The sequence below is a fragment of the Tenrec ecaudatus genome, chromosome 4 (assembly GCF_050624435.1).
Source record: "Tenrec ecaudatus isolate mTenEca1 chromosome 4, mTenEca1.hap1, whole genome shotgun sequence".
In the NCBI taxonomy this organism is placed as follows: Eukaryota; Metazoa; Chordata; class Mammalia; order Afrosoricida; family Tenrecidae; genus Tenrec; species Tenrec ecaudatus.
In genome coordinates, this window is record NC_134533.1 from 14,514,793 (window position 1) to 14,533,393 (window position 18,601).

Genomic DNA, 18,601 nt, shown 5'->3' on the forward strand with positions numbered 1-18,601 from the left:
GTGCCCTGAATGCTTACCTGGTATGCTGTTGGGGAAGACCAATGAGTATATGATCTGAAAGATACGGAGAAGAGGCAACCAAGAAGTCATTGGTTTTATACTTTTACTTCTTCCTGATTATACTATATTAAAAGGTCTTTTCTTATTATTCCATCTCAGGGTTTCTTCTGTAGAATGGGAATTAAAACACATGCAATATCTAAATTTTATTGTTGTTTTTTGTTGCCAGCAAGTGGGTGCTGACTCATGACAACTCCATGTGTAATTGAGTAAAATGTTGTCGGGTTCTTCATTATTGCTGGTTTGAATCTATTTGTGCGTTTGCGGTGTTATGTCCTCCAAGCTGGTAGTAGTTCTAGTATAGCTACGGACATTAAACAAGATAGTCAGACACAGTGTTTAGGACTTCTAATGTGAGATATAGTGGTGAATGCCCTGGCTGGGTCGCAATCCACATGGTCAGCAGTTCGAAACCACCAGCAGCTCCCTGGGAGAAAGACTGGCCTTTCTAGTTCCTTAAACAGTTACAGTCTTAGAAACCCACAGGGGGTCCCTATGAGTCCGCATTGGTGCAATGGCAGTGGGAGTTTCACCACTACATGCAAATTTTGCCGCCTACCTTGTAGCAGTCACCAGAGATACTTGATAGGTGCTTAGACAGTCCTAATGGTACATCTTGGTGATAGTGATGTTAGGGTTAAGATGCAAATCCAACTGGACAATCTCAACTGCTCTTTAATGAATCCAGTGGTCTAAATGCTAAGCATGTGTCCTTTTGCATAATTTATCTTTTATTCTAAAATATCATCTATGGAAAGAGAGTGGAGATATCACTGGGGTTTAAAGGTTTGATATTTTCTCTTTTCTTACCTTTAATAGCTGGAGCAACAATCTGAAGGAGAAAACAACGAGGCCAATGGTTTCAGGGGGACATGGGTAAGGGAGAGGCTGGGGGGAGGGGGGAAGGGAAGGAAGTGGATGTTAACAAACCCAGGGACAAGAAAACAACAACTAATCCAAAATCGATGGTGAAGAGGGTGTAAGAGGCCTGGTAGGGATGGATCAAGGACAATGTAACCAAGAGGAATTACTGAAACCCAAATGAAGGCTGAGAATGATAGTGGGACAAGAGGAAAGTAAAAGGAATTAGAGGAAGGAACTAGGAGGCAAAGGGCATTTATAGAGGTCCAAATGCAGGCATGTACATGCAAATAGATTTATATATGCCTCCATATTCATCTATTGCTCTGTGATAGTTTGCCTTCTAGTTGCTTTACCCATCTGTGTTAGTCGGGGTACTTTAGAGATACAAATCCACAGAAGCTAATGTATAAGAGAGTTTTATATAAAGGGTAAATGCATATCAAGAAAACATCCCAACCCAATGCTGCCAAGCCCACATGTCCAACATTAACCCATATGTCCTACAACAATACACAAAGTCTTCCTCCATCTCACAAAACACACACAATGATGCCAACTGCAGGAGGAAAGCTAAATCAATGAGCGTGTAAGCATCGCAGTGCTGGCAGTGGTCTCCACACGGCTGCTCCAGCACCCAGGGCTGCATTAGGGTAGGTCCACGTGGCTTCTCCTCGGGGATGCTTTGCAGGAAGTGAGCCTTGCCAGCTGAAGCAGGGAACTGACTAAGGCAGCTGCACCCTCGTCCAACCATCAGAAAGCAAGAAACCTGAGAACTAGAAAGGCGAGCTTCACAGAGCCATTTATCCCTCTGCCTTTCAATTAACCCCACATGTGTTTATCGGCCAGTTTGGCACAATAAACTAACTACCTCTCCATTCTATTTTTCCATATTCTTTCCCCCAGCCCATCCTCCTCATATTTCCCTGTCTTTCTAGTTATTCCTACCTATGTATGCGTCACTTAGAAACATTGTTTTACTAATTAAGCCTCTCTCAGTGGAATGAGGATCATGTTCATTCCAATTTGGAAGATGAGAGAATCTAGTCATTTGAAGACAAACAATGAATGGGTCTATTTCAGTGGGGGAAAGGACTAGCAGTCACATGGCTCTAAAGACTCTGCGTAGGATGATAACCATTTTCACAAGAGTCCTTTCTGTCCAGGCACTGGTATCAGAACAAGATGGTTTACTACATTATTGCAGCACAGAAGAAGCTAATTTATTCCTTTCTCATTGATAATTTTTCTTTATCATTTCACCAACTATTACTGAAATGTACTATGCACCACCTCTGATGAGTAGAGTGCAAAATGCCAAGGTTAGAAGTAGATCCTGCCTTCAAGGAAGCTAAGTCTAGTGGGATATAAGGACATATGCCACAATTACACCAAAAGCCAAGGGTTCCAACATGGTGACAGTTCATAGAGGAAACAGGAAAGGTATTCAAAGAAAATTTGATGGGAGGAGGTGGCATGTGAACTGCATGAGATAGGGCTCCAGGATTCTGGGGATGCAGAAATGAACAAGAGGGCATTTCACACAGGAAGATGGGAGAAGAACTGGACATCATATCTGTGTCTCTGCTTGTATACATTTTTGTGGAAGAATAGAATGTTACCTTTACTCATTTTTTTCCTGGAAGAAAATCACAGTCCTGAAAGATAAAATCTAATAATAGAATTCCTTTTACATGGAACTGATATTCGACCAGAGCCTTGTGAGTAACAAGAACCCAAGAGAACCCCAATGGTTCATTTTAGGATTTCAAAGTGCTTCTTACCAGCTCAGTCATGGCTGATGATGGGAAACTGTACTGGATGCCAATCTGTAAGATGTGCCTGTACCAGAATGATAACTAGAATAGGTAACCATGATTGACTGGTGCCGTGCTAGACAGTCAGTCAGTCTAGAAAACAAAGACAGCAGGTGTGCGGCACGGCACATCAAGCCTATTGACTGGTAGAGTTGGAATCAATGATGTCTGGCTCTAACATGGTGGCCATTGTGTTGTCTTGAAAGTGTGGGGTTCACCACAGCCTGGTAGTAGTTCAATCTTTTGTGGTAGGCTCTTGAAAGTTCTCACTATGTCTCTTCTGAGCTTCTCATTCCACAGGCTCCAGCTCATAAAATTTCCCACTCTGGTTATCGTTCCCATCCACCCATAGTTTACACATTCAAGTCTGGTCTGTTTTTGCTGCATCGGCCACGACTAAACTAATTCCTACTGGTTTGATGCCATGGTTCATTGATAGACAATTTTATATCACCTATGTTTGGCTGCAGTATTCTTTAAAAAAAATCATTTTACTGGGGGCTTGTACAACTCATCACATTCCATACATCCATTCATTGTGTCCAGCACATTTGTGCATTTGTTGCCATCATCATTCTCAAAATATTTTCTTTCAACTTGAGCCCTTGGTATCAGCTCCTCATTTTCCCTTACCTCTCCACCCGCTCCCTCACAAACCCTTGATAATTTATAAATTATTATTATTATTTTGTCATATCTTACACTATCTGACATCTCCCTTCACCCACTTTTCTGTTGTCTTTTCCCCAAGAGGGGGCTATATGTAGATCATTGTAATCGGTTCCCCGTTTCTATCCTATCTTCCTTTCAACCTCCCGGTATTGCTACTCTGACCACTGGTCCTGAGGGGTTCATGTGTCCTGGATTCTCTGTGTTTCCAATTCCTATCTATACCAGTGTAGATCCTCTGATCTAGCTTGATTGGTAGGGTAGAATTGAGATCATGATAGTGGGGAGGGGAGGGTGAAGGAAGCATTTAAGAACTAGAGGAGAGTTGTATGTTTCATCGTTGCTACACTGCATCCTGACTGGCTCATCTCCTCCCCGCAATCTTCAAGCCTTTAAGACCCCAGACATTATATCTTTTGATAGTGGGGCACTATCAGCTTTATTCACCACATTTGCTTATTCACTCGCTTTGTCTTTAGCGATCATGTCGGGAAGGCGATCATCATGGAATGCCAGTTTACTAGAACAAAGTGCTCTTGCATTGAGGGAGTACTTGAGTGGAGGCCCAATGGCCATCTGCTACATTAATACTAAACCTATAAATATATGCACATAGATCTATTTCCACTTCATCATATATAAATCTATTTGCATGTACATGCCTGCATTTGGACCTCTATAAATGCCCTTTGCCTCCTAGATCCTTCCTCTATTTCCTTTTACTTTCCTCTTGTCCCACTATCATGCTCAGCCTTCATTTGGGTTTTAGTAATTCCTCTTGGTTACATTGTCCTTGATCCATCCCTACCAGGCCTCTTACACCCTCTTCACCATCGATTTTGAATTAGTTGTTGTTTTCTTGTCCCTGGGGTTGTTAACACCCACTTCCTTCCCTTCCCCCCTCCCCCAAGCCTCTCCCTTACCCATGTCCCCCTGAAACCATTGGCCTCGTTGTTTTCTCCTTCAGATTGTTGCTCCTGCTTATCTTATCTAAATAGACCTGCTGAGATAATAATATGCACAGAAAACAAGACAGAGCAAAACAAAGCAACAAGACAAAACAAAACAGCAACAACATAAAACCAATGACAAAAAAAGGAAAAGCCATAAATAGTTCAAGGTCTGTTGAAGTACCACACCCTGACCCCAAAGTCTATTTTTTGTATTCCCTGGGGACTTCCTTGCTCTGTCCCCTTGCTGTTCTGTTGCATGCCGTTAATATTTTGCCTTGGTGTGGTGGGGTCATATAGGGAAAATTCCTGCACTGTGTCTCCAGTGTTGTTCCCTGTAGGGCTATGGGTCAGTGAGGGATGTCAAGTTTCCTGGTGGGGCCAGCTATATGGTCCTCTCTGTTCATTGGCCAGTCTGGGCAGGGATATTGTCCTCAGGGCTTGGTGGGCCAGGATGTGCTCCACTCTCTCTTCCTCTCCCTTCATTTGCTCCTGTGTGCTCTGATCAGACATGTCCCTCTCTCTGAGCTGTAGCTTCAGTCTCTCCTCTGAAGTAAATTCTTCTGGGGGAGGTATAGTATTCTTTTACATGATGAGTATTATCTGTGGGGCATTATCCTGGTTGAGTCATTGGTGTTTGGAGACATGAACATTCTATGGTTAAATAAGTGCGAAGACTATGAACTTAAACAATGTAAAATGACTTGGTCATTGTAGGTAACAGGTGAATGTGCAGTCATAGTTTTCTGAGATGAGAGATGCTCGCAGTGTTTTTCAAACATGGACACCCTCAATGCTTTTCTTTCTTTTTGTGTCTTATGAAACATTTTATAAGACTATTGAACCTATATTGGAAATGTTGAACCTATATTGGAAAATGTTGTGAAACTGATTCCGAATACCAAATATATTATCCTGTACTGGCTGATATATTCTAGACATTTCTGATTTGTGTATGCCTTTTGAGGAAACAGTGCAGTGATATTTTTTCCAAACATTAACTCATTTATCATTACCAAATCCATATGATTTATATTATTACTTCTGCTTCCAGATAAGGAGAACTGAGGTACATAAAACATAAATGACGTGTCTAGGTCTAACAGACAGTTATGGTAGAAATGATCTTTGACCTAAGAAGTGTTCCTCAGCTTGAGCACACAATCATTTTGCTAGGCTGTGTGCTATCAACATCCTATGTGAGATTGAATAAATAACTTCATTTTTCTTGTGCTTCATTTGATTAATAGATAAGTTGGAGGCAACACATGCTTTAATCACCCCACTGAGTAATTGTGAAATTTCAAAACAAATGGCAAAGGAGTAATAACAGATTAATCACTATTGTTCATACATCCAAATAGAGAAATACTCAACAAATTACTTATTTTTAATTATAAAACATTTAAAGTCATTTTTAGTTACCAATAAGTGGTGCTTGACTAGGTTTATTCTTTAAACCATTATGTGCTTTAAAGTTCCTGTAAGAAACAAACATGTCTTCTGTACTTTAGAACTAGTCTAGAAATAGACATTGTTTTTTAATAAAGAGAATTTTATTGTGAATTGGGTAAAAGTTAGAGGGCAGGTTATCAGTTTTACTTGAAATAATTTTTGAACATTTGCTTCATCTCATTCTCCTCCAGGTAACACCATGCATCCCATCTCCTCCTTGTTCTTTCATGTCCATATCTCCTTATATCTGAATTTGGTTCTTGTGTCAATCTGGTCATCTTAAATCATCAAGTATTCCTAGGTGTGCACACCTCACTAATGTCTTTTTTCCCTTTACAACTTTGTCTATTGTTTGCCTAAAAATTAAGCCATAGAGTGAGTTGTCTTAGACTCAAAGGGTGGCTAAGGGTCACAGTCTCAGTGATTCCATCAGTTTTGATTTGACCAGCAGTCTGGCATCCATTATTTTGAGTTTTGTTTCCCATTTTCCACCCATTCTAAACAGGACTTTCTAATGCCATCCCTCTCAGGGTGGTTAGAGTGGTAGAAAGACAAAATGTAGTAAGCAAAACTAGGGAAGAGGTTAAAAAAAGAGAGCAAATATAGTAAAAAAAAACACCCAAGAACTAAAAAGAAATCAAAAATAAGAAAATGAAAGAAAAGAAGAACAGTGGAAGAAAAGGAAGGCAGAGAAAGAATGGATCCAAACAAGGGAAGAAAAAAAATGAAAGAAAAGGTAAAACAAGTAAAGAGGGGAAACAGGCTGGGGCAGGACCCAGAAAGAATAAAACTGTACTTGCATGGGCAGTTACAATATGACTCCCTTACCCTAGTTTATTGCTTTCAAATGACTGAAGCTGTCTTTTCAGTCTCCTCATTAATATCATATTCATGTAATATTTTGCTGAAGATCATCCAACGACGATTGTAACAGTACATTGACAGAGACCTGCCAGAAATTCAAGCTGGATTCAGGAGTGCATGTGGAATAACGGATAATATTACTGACTTCACATGGATCTTGACTCTTAGTGGAGAATACCAGAAAAATGTTTACTTGGTCATGTATGCAAAGAATGGCTGGTCGTCTTGAGAAGAATGGAATTTTGCAACACTTCCCTCAGCTCACGTGGAACCCAGATATGTTACAAGAGGTATTAAGTCATGTGACAAGAACAAGAGACTACTGAATGGTTTAAAATCAGGAAAGATGTGTGCCAGCGTTATATTCTCTCACCATACTTACTTGATCTGTATGCTGAGCACATAATTCAATAGACTTAACTATGTAAAGAAGAACTTGACACCAAATTAGATGAAGGCTTATTAGCAACCTTCAATATGCAGAGGACACAACTTGCTTGCTAAGAGTGAGGCGGGCTTGCAGCGCTTGCTGATGAAGATGAAAGACTGTAGCCCTCAATATGGATTACAATACATAGTAAAGACACAAAAAGCCTCACCACTGGACCAATAGGCAGCATCATGGCAAATGGAGAAAAGATTGGAGTTGTCAATGATTTCATTTTTCTTTGAGTCAATAGACTGGGTGGATCATAACAAATTACGGGTAACATTGCAAAGAATGAGAATTCCAGAATAGCTATTGTGCTTATTGAAAACCTGAACACAGACCCAGAGGCAGTCATTCATAGAGAGCAATGGGATGCTTCATGACTTCACGTCAGAAAAGCTGTGTCACAGGGTTGTATCTTTTCACAGTAGCTATTCAGTCTAAATGCTGTGCAAATAATCTGAGAACCTGGGCTAGATGAAGAAGACTGTGACATCATGAATGGAGGGAGACATTACAACCTATTATCTGCAGTTGAACCCCGATGCTTAGTGGTGTGGCCTGCGATTCACAAGGTCAGCAGTTGGAAATCACAAACCTGAGGCTTTCTACTCCTGGAGAGAATTCCATTCTCAGAATCTCACAGGGGTAGCTCCACCCAGTCCTGTAGAGTTGCCACCAGTAGGAAGAGACTGCATGAAAGTATTTTTTTTAAACATGCAGTTGACACAATTGATTTATTATGAAAGCGTGGAGGGCTTGAAGCATTTACTGATGAAAATTTTAAAAAGCTGTTACCTTTAGTATGGTTTGCATATTTTAAAGTGACCCTAAATCCTTACACATTCACTAATAAAAAACATCATGATAAATGGAAAAAAGATTGAAGTTTTTGAGGATTTCATTTTGCTTTAATCCATGTTTATGGAAGCCGCAGTCAAAAAAATTAGATGGCATATTACCTTGTGCAAGGAACCCTGGTGGGGTAGTGGTTACAGTTTGGGCTGCGATCCACACGATGGGATGCTTCAAACCACTAGCAAGTCCTTGGGAGAAAGAGCAGGCTTTCTACTCCTGTAAACAGTTATAGTCTCAGAAACCCACACGGGTCATTACGAGTCAGCATTAACTCGATGGCAGTGATTATTAAAAATGCGTTTTTGCTGGCGTTGTCCTTATGGGTGGCACCAGATCTCTATGAACTTCTGTGTTTCACTCTGCGGACTAAGGTTTGTGACGAATGCTATAGTGTGGTGTTCTTCATAGAATTCTATTTCTTGTATTTTTTGCTCAAAAAGATGATGCAAATATGGTTCCTGTTAGTCTTTATTTTTAAATTGATGATCTTTATATTTCTAGAGTTTACATTTCTGTCTTTTGAATCACCCTGAGCTGTTTTTATATATGAGATAAGGGTCCTGTTTCATTTTTCTGCACATGAATATCCATGAATTTTAGAAATAGAAGATCTCTTCTCCTTTTAATGCATTTAAGCCCTGTGCCCAGAATCAGATGACCACAGGGGGATGTATTTACATCTGAGGTCCAAATTCTGGTCCTTTGGCTTATGTAACTGTCATGTACGGTTTCAGGTAAAAAACAATGTGAATTTGAACTCTTATTGTGAATCAGTCAAGTTTACAGAGCAGATCACACCTTTTACATTCAACAATTAATACACATTTTGTTTCATCTCATTGATTGCAATCCAAAAGGATATATTTATAACATAACAAAATAAGATAAGTAGTCCACTTATCAATGGCTTCATATTTTAAATCCTTATTCTTTGCTACCCCTTCTGAACTTTGTCATTGGGTAGCACTGACCTTTTCAGTTCACATGGTTGATTATTCCCGCAGGGATATAACTCGCTATTGTGAAGTATCTTATACCTCCCGTAATAGAGCTGTCTATAGTTTGCCTACATGACTTTTCTGCCAGTTTGTCATTTTGTGGTAGCCCGCGCATTGCTGTGATGCTGAAACCAAAGTCACCGGTGCTACAAATGCCAGCAGAGTCACCCATAAGTGAACAGGTTTCAGGGGAGCTTCCAGACCAAGAACAGACTACAAAGAAGGAATAGGCTGCCCACTTCGGAAGAACTAGCCACAGAGAAATAAAAACATTGTCTGATACTAAAAACCTCATGAAAAGAAACAGAGCACTGTCAGAGATCATGTCAAAAGATGAACTCCTTCATGTGAGAAGAGACTCAACGTATGACTGAGGAGAACCTGCCTTCTCAAAGTAGAGTCTGCCGTAATCATGCCGATGGAGGGAATCCCAAGGGAATGAAGCCTCCAGAACTTTCACTTGCTGATGGGGCACAACAGAAAAGGAGAAGAAATAGTCACAAACATCAATTAATAATAGGAACTTAGACTGTACAAAGTATGAATCTAAGAAAATTGGAAGGTGTCACAAAATGAAATGGAATGCATACAATTTGACCTTGTAGGTATTAATGTGTTGAAATGGACTGGAATCTGGCTATTTGGAATCAGAAGTCATATGGTTTATGATGCTGGAAATGGCACAATCAAGGGGAACGGCATTCCATTCTTAGTCAAAAAGGACATTTCAAGTACATGTATCTTGAAGTACAATGCTACCTCTGATTGGATTGTGTGTATCCAAATTCAAGCAATACAATTATTATTAAAATTTACGCACCAATCACAAAAGCTAGTGATGAAGAAATGGAAGAATTCTACCAATATCTTCAGTCAGAAATCGATCAAACATGCAATCAGGATGCATTTAAAATGATTGATGATTGTAATGCAAAAATTGGGAACAAAAAGGAAAGAAAAGAAATGGGAAAATAGGAGCTTGGTGATAGAAATGAAGGAGGAGACCCCATGATAGAATTTTGCAAGATCAACAATGGTTTCCTCTCAAATCCCCCTTTTCAACAATCCAAATGGTGACTATACACATGGACTTCTTCAGATGAAATACACAGATATCAAATAGACTACTTCTGTTGGGACAGACAATGGAGGAGCTCAAAACCAGAAGCAAAAGCCAAATCAGGGCCTGATTTGGGGACAGACCATCAATTGCTCACGTGTAAGTTTAGTTTGAAGTTGCAGAGAATGAAAACAAGTCTCCAAGAGCCAAAAGACAACTTAGAATTGATCACACCTGGATTTTGAGAACATGTCCAGAACAGATGTGATGCAGGGCATGCTAATTTCAGCAGATCTGAAGAGCTGTGGGAAGAATAACACAAAAGAAGAAAGAAAAAAAGTCATTACACAGTTAGGAAAGAAAGGAAAGATCAGCGTGGAGGTCAGAAGAAACTCTCAAATTTGCTCTTAATCAGACAGTAACTAAGGAACATGGAAAATATGATGATATCAAAGAGCTGAACAGAAAATTTAGAAAACAAAGTAAAATATTACCATGAAATGTGCAAAGACCTAGAGTTAGAAAACCAAAAAGGAAGAAGGCTAATTATTTCCATTGCGCATGGGGTTCCCATGAATCTGGTCAACTCTACTATTGCTAAGTGACTGAGGTGAAATACCCATCTGTCCCTTACCTTTATCTATATATTTGAGGAAATCCAGATTTCCAGTGTTCATCGGGCTCCCTTTCCTACTTGATTGCTCTCAGAAGACTGAAGCCGTCTTTGTAGTCTCCTCATGGCTGACTTCATCTCTTGGTTCCTCAGTGTGTAGATCATGGGGTTCAGCATAGGGGTGATGACTGTGTTATTGATGGAGATGGCTGTGTCCATTGGCAGTGTAATGTAGGGCCGGCAATAGATGTAAATACATGGCACGAAATGAAGAGTCACCACCAGGATGTGAGAGGTGCAGGTGGAGAAGGCCTTGCTCCTTCCCTCCCCGGACTGTGATCTCAGCATCACCAGAATGGCAGTGTAGGACCCAAGGAGCAGGAGGAACCACAGCAGGGTCAGTAGCCCATTGTTAGAGATCATGAGAAGCTCCACAACCAAGGTGTCAGTGCAGGCCAGCTTCAGCACCTGGGGCACATCACAGTAGAAGGCATCGAGAACATTGGGGCCACAGAAGGGGAGGGGAAGCAACAGAATTATCTGGACAGTTGAATGCAGTACACCTCCCAGCCAGGCAGCCACCACCAAGGCGACCCAGACCTCTCTCCTCATAATGGAGACATAGTGGAGGGGTTTGGAAATGGCCAGGTATCTGTCATAGGCCATCACAGAGAGGGAAAAAACGTCCGCCCCACCCACAAAATGAAAGAAAAAGATCTGTGCCATGCAGCCATTGTAGGAGATGATCTTCCTCTTGGATAAAAGATTCACCAGGAACTTGGGCACAGTGATGGATGAATAAACAATGTCTAGAAGTGATTTGTTCCTGAGGAGAAAGTACATGGGAGTGTGGAGGCGAGACTCAGAGGTGATGGTGACCACAATGAGGACATTGCCCAATATGGTCATTGTATACACAAGAAGAAAGACCATAAAGAAGAAATACTCCAGCTCCAGAAATGGACTGAGCTCCAGGAAGACAAACTCCTTGACATTGGTGTGGTTGCTCTGGCCCATCGTGGAGAATAGCTTCTTTCTTGTGTGATTTGGAAGAGATATTAAGATGAGAAGGATGAGACAGCAGAAACTTGTTACATTTTTGTATATCTTTCTATATAATGTTACATGGTTTTCTAAGCATTCAGATTATCACGAGTTCGCAGGAAACTGGAGCTAAAGATTTTCTTTGTGTACTGGAAATTCTTTATCCTGATGATTCTTTTTTCTATTGGACATGCCCTAGGTGGACAGGAAGAACCATAGCACTCAAAGATCCTATGTCCTTATTTTTAATAGAGCAGCGGTTCTCAATATGTGGGTCGCGACCCCTTAGTTTGCCACTTATTAATTCTTTAATCATGTAGCTGTGAGCTAGTCATCACCATCTCTAAACTTCCATTTCTCCATATTAAAAAATAAAGGAAATTCTAACCACTCTATAGACCACAGAGAGACAGAGTGAGGATCAAGACCAAGATGAAAGATTGTAGACAAAAGCCTTTGGTAAAGCAGGAAGCTTTGTGGAGATACAAAGAAATTACTCTTATAGGACAGAAGAGAAATCATTGTCAAAATCCGTTTTAAAGTTGTTTCAGTTTTCACAAATGTGAAGGGCAATGCCTGTGGATCGAGCCAGGTGAATCCCCTCTGATCAGGAACATAAATAGCCTTGCTAACATGCATTGGACAATGAGGTGTTGTAGCCCAGGTTACAATTTCACCGTTCATCATTTGTTTTCCTTTTGATTCACTTTAAATTTGTCCTAGGTCTTAATATTTTCTTCTTCTTTTTTTGACTGGGGTTTTTCTCTGTTTTAATTTGTTTTTATTGTTAGTTTTGTTTTGATTTTTGTATGTTTTTCTGTATGTGAAATCTAGGATAGATAAATATATAGAGATGCTAATGGATTAATGGTTTCTTGGGGATTGACAAGGGAAACGGGAGAAATGGTATGCTAATGACAAGGAGTAAAAAAAAAACCCAAAATGTTCTAAAATTGATTGTGGTGATGATTGTACAAGTCTTCTTAATGTGATGGAACGATTGAATCATATGTATGCCAAGTATATGTCAATAAAACTGTTATAGAAATAAAAAATCATTGTCAGAGTGGACCATATTTTATCTGTCTCTCTCTAGTACAGTGATTCTCAACCTTCCTAATGTGAAGACCCTTTAATACAGTTCCTCGACCATAAAATTATTTTTACTGCTACTTCATAACTGTAATTTTGCTACTTTAATGCTCTCCCTTCCCCCACTATCATAACCCCAGATCTACCTTACAAATCCTGTTAGACAAGAGCATGTGCACTGGTAAAGATAAGAGCTCTCAACACAGGGAATCCAGGACAGATAAACCTCTCAGGAACAATAATGAGAGTAGTGATACCATGAAGGTAGCGGGAAGGTAGTGGGAGAAAGGGGGAACTGATCACAATAATGGGCATATAACCCCCTCCCACCCAGGGTGATGAACAACAGAAATATGGGTGAAGGGATACAGCAGATCGTATAAGATATGAAAATAATAATAATTTATAATTTATCAAGGGTTCATGAGGGTAGGAGGGTGGAGGAGAGAGGGAAAATAATGAAGACCTGATACTAAGGACTCAAATAGAAAGAAAATGTTTTGAAAGGGATGCTAGTACCATATGTACAAATGTGCTTGACACAATAGATATATGGATTGTTCTAAGAGTTGTAAGAACCCCCAATAAAATAATTAAAAAAACATTCTCTGTTAAATTTCCTAGATCTATGATCTGTGTTGGAATAAATTCTTTTCTGTAGAATGTATATCATCTCTTTAAGGATTCTGTTACTAAAAAGCCACTAGGAATCCACTTTAATATGTTGACACCTAGCACCTCAGGGCTGAGGACTGGTGTTTTGGAATTTTCTTGCTGACACATATCAAACAGTAGAAAGTTATATGAATGGTATCATATATTTGGAAATAGATTATTGCTTTTTATCAAGGGGCCTTCAAAGGAAAACATTTATCTTAGTGGTGTAGTGAGAGTAGAATCCATTCACTTTCCCGCTATATGGAATCCCAAGGGAAACATTTGTGCTACAGCCAAGCGCAAGAGGGAATCCTCCTGGGAAACCAGTAATATTCGTCCTCCTTGCCCAGCGGTTCTCAACCTGTGGGTCACGACCCCTTTGGGGGTTGAACGACCCTTTTACAGCGGTCGCTCGACTCATAACCGAAGCAAAATGACAATTTTGAAGTAGCATATAAAATAATTTATTTATGGTTGGGGGAGTCACCACACATGAGGAACTGTATTAAAGGGTCTCGGAATTAGGAAGGTTGAGAACCACTGTCCTAGACAATAAAGGATATGTAACTGATCACACCTTGTTTTCATTTTCAAAATACTCTGAAGCACACACACACACACACACACACATATATACACACATATATATATAGCCAATTTCTAGATCTATAATTTTCATTCACAGTTTTAAATTATTTTTTGTTTCCTTTGTTGTTGTTGGAAAATTTCCATGACCCTTTATGGCATGTGATGAGAATGAAGGTGTTCAGAGGTGTACAGGAGTCAAGTAGGCAGAGAATTAGCCATTGATCATGAAGGCTAGGTTGGAATGGGGCAATAGCCATGAGAGCATAGCAGTTCTGGGAGTCAAGGATTGAGAGAGATAATATGGAAACTAAGGTGTGTGATGCTTTGAGAATGAGGCTTATAAAATGTCCAGGGTGTGATTAACTCCCCAAACAATTAGTTATCCTATTTAAATTAGCTGTAAAACAAAACAAAACATCAAACAAACTGCCATTGCTTTATGACTCAACAGAAGACAGCTTCATAGAAGACAGCTGGTGTGTTTGACCCACCAACCTTGTAGCTCACAGCCTGATCCACAGCACCACAAAGGTTTCTTATCTTGTTATCTAGTGGAGCTCTAATATTCATTTTCCAGCAATGTTTCACTCAGAATCTTATTACTGCATCTTCCTGTGAATGTGTAATTAAAAAATACTTAGAAATGGAAATTCCAGTTCAACAGTATTTTAATTTTCCAATTTTCACATATGATTATGGTAGTGTAAAGAAACAGTGTAAGACTGAAGAAGATTTTGCAAGCTTAATAATATAAATATATAATAAAACAAGACAGAACAAATTTTTAGTAATTATTTGTAAAGTTTGGGGTAGATAAGACTTTCTTATATATTCCATCAAAGGTTATTATATTTGATTAAATAAAAAATGAACCCCTACATTTTCAAAGCACTATAAATAACTTAAGAACTAACAATAATTTAAAAGTGTTGACAAATATCTATGAAAATTATAATAAAAAAGCTTCAACACTCTGATCTATAAGCCCCACTAACCCAAAATCACTGCTGTCAAGTTGATTCTGACTAATACCAAACCCAAACCAAACTCATTTCCATTGAGTTGATTCTAAATAATGCTGAACACATGTTGATTCCTGATATTGCAAATCTTTATAGGAGCAGATAGCCACATCTATCTCTCCCCAGTGGTGGCTGGTAGACATGAAATAATAAGCAGGGTTCAACATGTTGAACCACCAGGACTCATTTGCAAGATTTAAAGTTCTTACAAATCAATGACACAAACTATTTAAAACAAAATGGGCTGTGATTCAAAGAAAAATACAGTTGATTAGTTCACATAATAAAGAATATTCAATTACACTATCTATCAAAGAAAGACCAATTAAAACTGCAATGAGCAGGGTGCAGTATAGCACTGACAAAACACATAACATTCCTCTAGTTCTTTAATGCTTCCTCCTTTCCCCCCACTATCATGACCAAAGTTCTACCTAACAAACCCAGCTAGACCGGAGTATGTTCATTGGTACAGATAAGAGCCTTCGACACACAGAATCCAGGATAGATAAACCCCCCAAGAACAGTAATGGGAGTAGCGGTACCATGATAGTAGAGGGAAGGTGGGGTGGGGGGAGAAGGAGGAGAGTCGGGGAACCGATCGCCATGATCCATGTTTAACTGCCCCACCAGGGGGATGAATAACAGAGATGTGTGTGAAGGGAGACAGTGGATAGTGTAAGATATGAAAATAATAATAATAATATATAATTTATCAAGAGTTCATGAGAGAGGGAGGGAAAAAAGAGGAGCTGGTACCAAGGACTCAAATAGAAAGAAAATGTTTTGAAAATGATGATGGCAACATATGTACAAGTGTGCTTGAGACAATTGATGTATGGATTGTGATAAGAGATGTAAGAGTCCCCAATAAAGTGATTAAAATAATATATATATATACATATATACACACAACAACAACAAAAGAAAACTCCAATGAGATATCACTTCTTATTTTGTAGAATGACAAAGGTTGAAAAGATCTACTTTTGGCATGATTATGGGAAAAGAGAAGCCTTCCTAAATAGTCGGTGTGCATATATATATATGAGAACAAGCTTTCTGCTGCGATTCTGGGAAAATGTGTCAAAACATCTGGTGTAAATTTTTTGACCCCAAAATTTTACTTTAAAAATGTTTACTCAAGAGGCAATAAATTATGTGCTTTTTATTGTTAAGTACAAAGTTCATTCCAGGGAGTTTAAGTTTAAAAAACTGCAATTTAAGTAAATATCTGCTATAGACAATTGTTTCAATATATTGTGATTAGATAGTACAAAGTAATATTTTGAAACCATTTACATTGGTAATGCAGAACTGTATTTGTAGATTTGGCAAGATTATTTGTCAGTGTGGGGTCAAAGTACTAAATTTATCACAGGCTATTTGAGATGAAGAATGTTTACCGGCTCAGCAGCAGTCTGGAAAGATTCTGTCATAATAGTAACAGAGGTGCTGTATAGATATTTAGAGTTGGATGCTATTTACTTTGGTAAGACATTCTATTGCATTCAATTTAAAAAGATGACTTTAAATTGTGTCATTTTTGTGTGATTAATCACTATGCTTTAATTATGTTCCATTTGTAACAATGATATACATCCTGCATATCAACTATTTACATTATGATTCATAACAGTAGCAAAATGACAGTTATGAAGTAGCAACGAAAATAATTTTATGGTTGGGGGAGATTGTGTCATTTTTAAATCAGAAGAACTTGCATTCGTAGTCACAATTAATTTCCTCCTATTGAGTTTTGGTGTTGTGCCTCTTCTAATTGTCTTTGTTGCAGTGAAGCTGACCAATTAAGGTAAGAGGCCTATGAGGGAGACAGGTCTAATGGTTATTTTGATACATTGTGATTCCATTAGGCATTGGTTGAGGCATCCAGTAGGGAGCCTGGGAATTGCCAAACCTGGTCTCTGGGAGCAGATACTTGAAGCGCTTTCAAATTAATTTCTTTCTCTCTGTCTGGCCAATCAGCATCTAGGCTACCAGACACTATTGTCACGTGAAGATTGTAAAGTGGACCCTCTAAATCAGAATTGGATTATAGCATTTAGAGACAGCTTTCTTAAAAGATCAAAATCTTTGAGCTAGAGTCTAGAATTTTTTATCCTGGTGGGTGATGCTGAGCAAGTTCTTGAACCTTTATGAGTTTCAGATTCATTGTTCATGAGATGGGGAAGCATAGGCTTATTTTGAAGGATTCACGTGGAAGTACTTGGGATGAATGCAGTACTTTTTATTACCTGTTATTATGTGCTTACGCTTTCTACCTCCTCCTCTTAATGTAAACGCCCCGAAGGCAGGCACTTTATCACCATTGTTGATACAATTGCTAGATTTGTACTTCTAGCACTGCATCCAACAATCACTCTTGAATAAATGAATGGATATATGGTTGCCCAGCGGATAATATGCAGTAGTTACACAAAAAGGCATTACTCCATCCTACAATTTCCCCTTTACGAGCAAAAGCATTTTCTGCTTGTGAGTCAATTACAAGACTTAAACCATATGCGAATACATTGCAAACTTCTAGGCACCGTATAAATGGAAGGTACTAATAACGTAAAACTAGTACAGAAAAGCTAGGGCTTGAACCCCGCAGCCACTTTCAGGGGGATGTGCAGTCTGCTCCGTGAAGATTTATAGTCTTGGAATCCCTGAGACTGTTCTCGCCTGTTTTGCAGGGCGGATCATTGTCAGAGTGGACGGCAGAGCACTGGATACCATCCAACACGTGCAAAGTAACTTTTAGTATATTTTCAGAGAAAGGCCCTGTCTCCTTTGCTTTTTCTGTACCTTGTAGGTGCTCAATAACTGTTCATGGAGTATCATGGAATTGAATGAGCTTCAATTAGAAAACAAAACTCCTATTTTCAATGTGTTTCATAAAGGCTAATATTTTTCTTTAGAGGCAAGGAACCTTAATAAGACCAAAGCGATCAATTCAAAGTGCCATGTACTTTAAGAATTGTAAATGGATTATTTTCTTTGAAGGGTTGAAGCCTGAATGATACTGGAATAATAATAATAATAATAATAATAATAATAATAATAATAATAATAATAATCTTTTATTTTCTAAAGTTCTTGAGATAGCCTCACCTACCTTTCAAGTTAGAAAGGCGAGCCTGCCAGTTGCCCCATCTTCACGGCTCTCTCTTCTTCAACAGAACACAGGCACGGTCTATATTGCTGCCAGGGATACGCATTCAGAAGGTGAATATAATAACCGGCACAGGGAATAGTGTTGGATATTTGCAGGAAATGTAATTTTCACCGGAGAAGGTCATGGTTGCAGATGCAATGGGAATTATTAAAATGTTATTTAGCAATATGCACACATGCACACGTTCTCTCACACCCATTCAATATGATAAGGCATTTAATGAGGAGGTGATGAAACTATACAGGAGAGCCTGAAGAATCCCCAAAGGAAGTTTCTCTGAACTTCATAAATGCTGGATTTAATATAATGCACTTGTATTATGCCCTTTGCAGGAATTGTATCAAGAACATTATAAATCAAGAGCTGATTGCAAATGGTTCGA

At 39.1% G+C, this 18,601-nt stretch overlaps 1 protein-coding gene across 1 annotated transcript; it reads right to left on the minus strand.

The window, feature by feature from the left end:
- Positions 1-10,695: 10,695 nt before the first annotated feature.
- LOC142445627 (olfactory receptor 4D6-like) lies at positions 10,696-11,652 on the minus strand. Its single transcript, XM_075547579.1, has one exon. The coding sequence runs from the start codon at positions 11,650-11,652 to the stop codon at positions 10,696-10,698; it is 957 nt and encodes a 318-aa protein (XP_075403694.1).
- Positions 11,653-18,601: the final 6,949 nt, after the last annotated feature.

Coding starts and splice junctions, on each gene's coding strand:
- LOC142445627 (XM_075547579.1), bottom strand. CDS start 11,652: ATGGGCCAGAGCAACCACACCAATGTCAAGGAGTTTGTCTTCCTGGAG.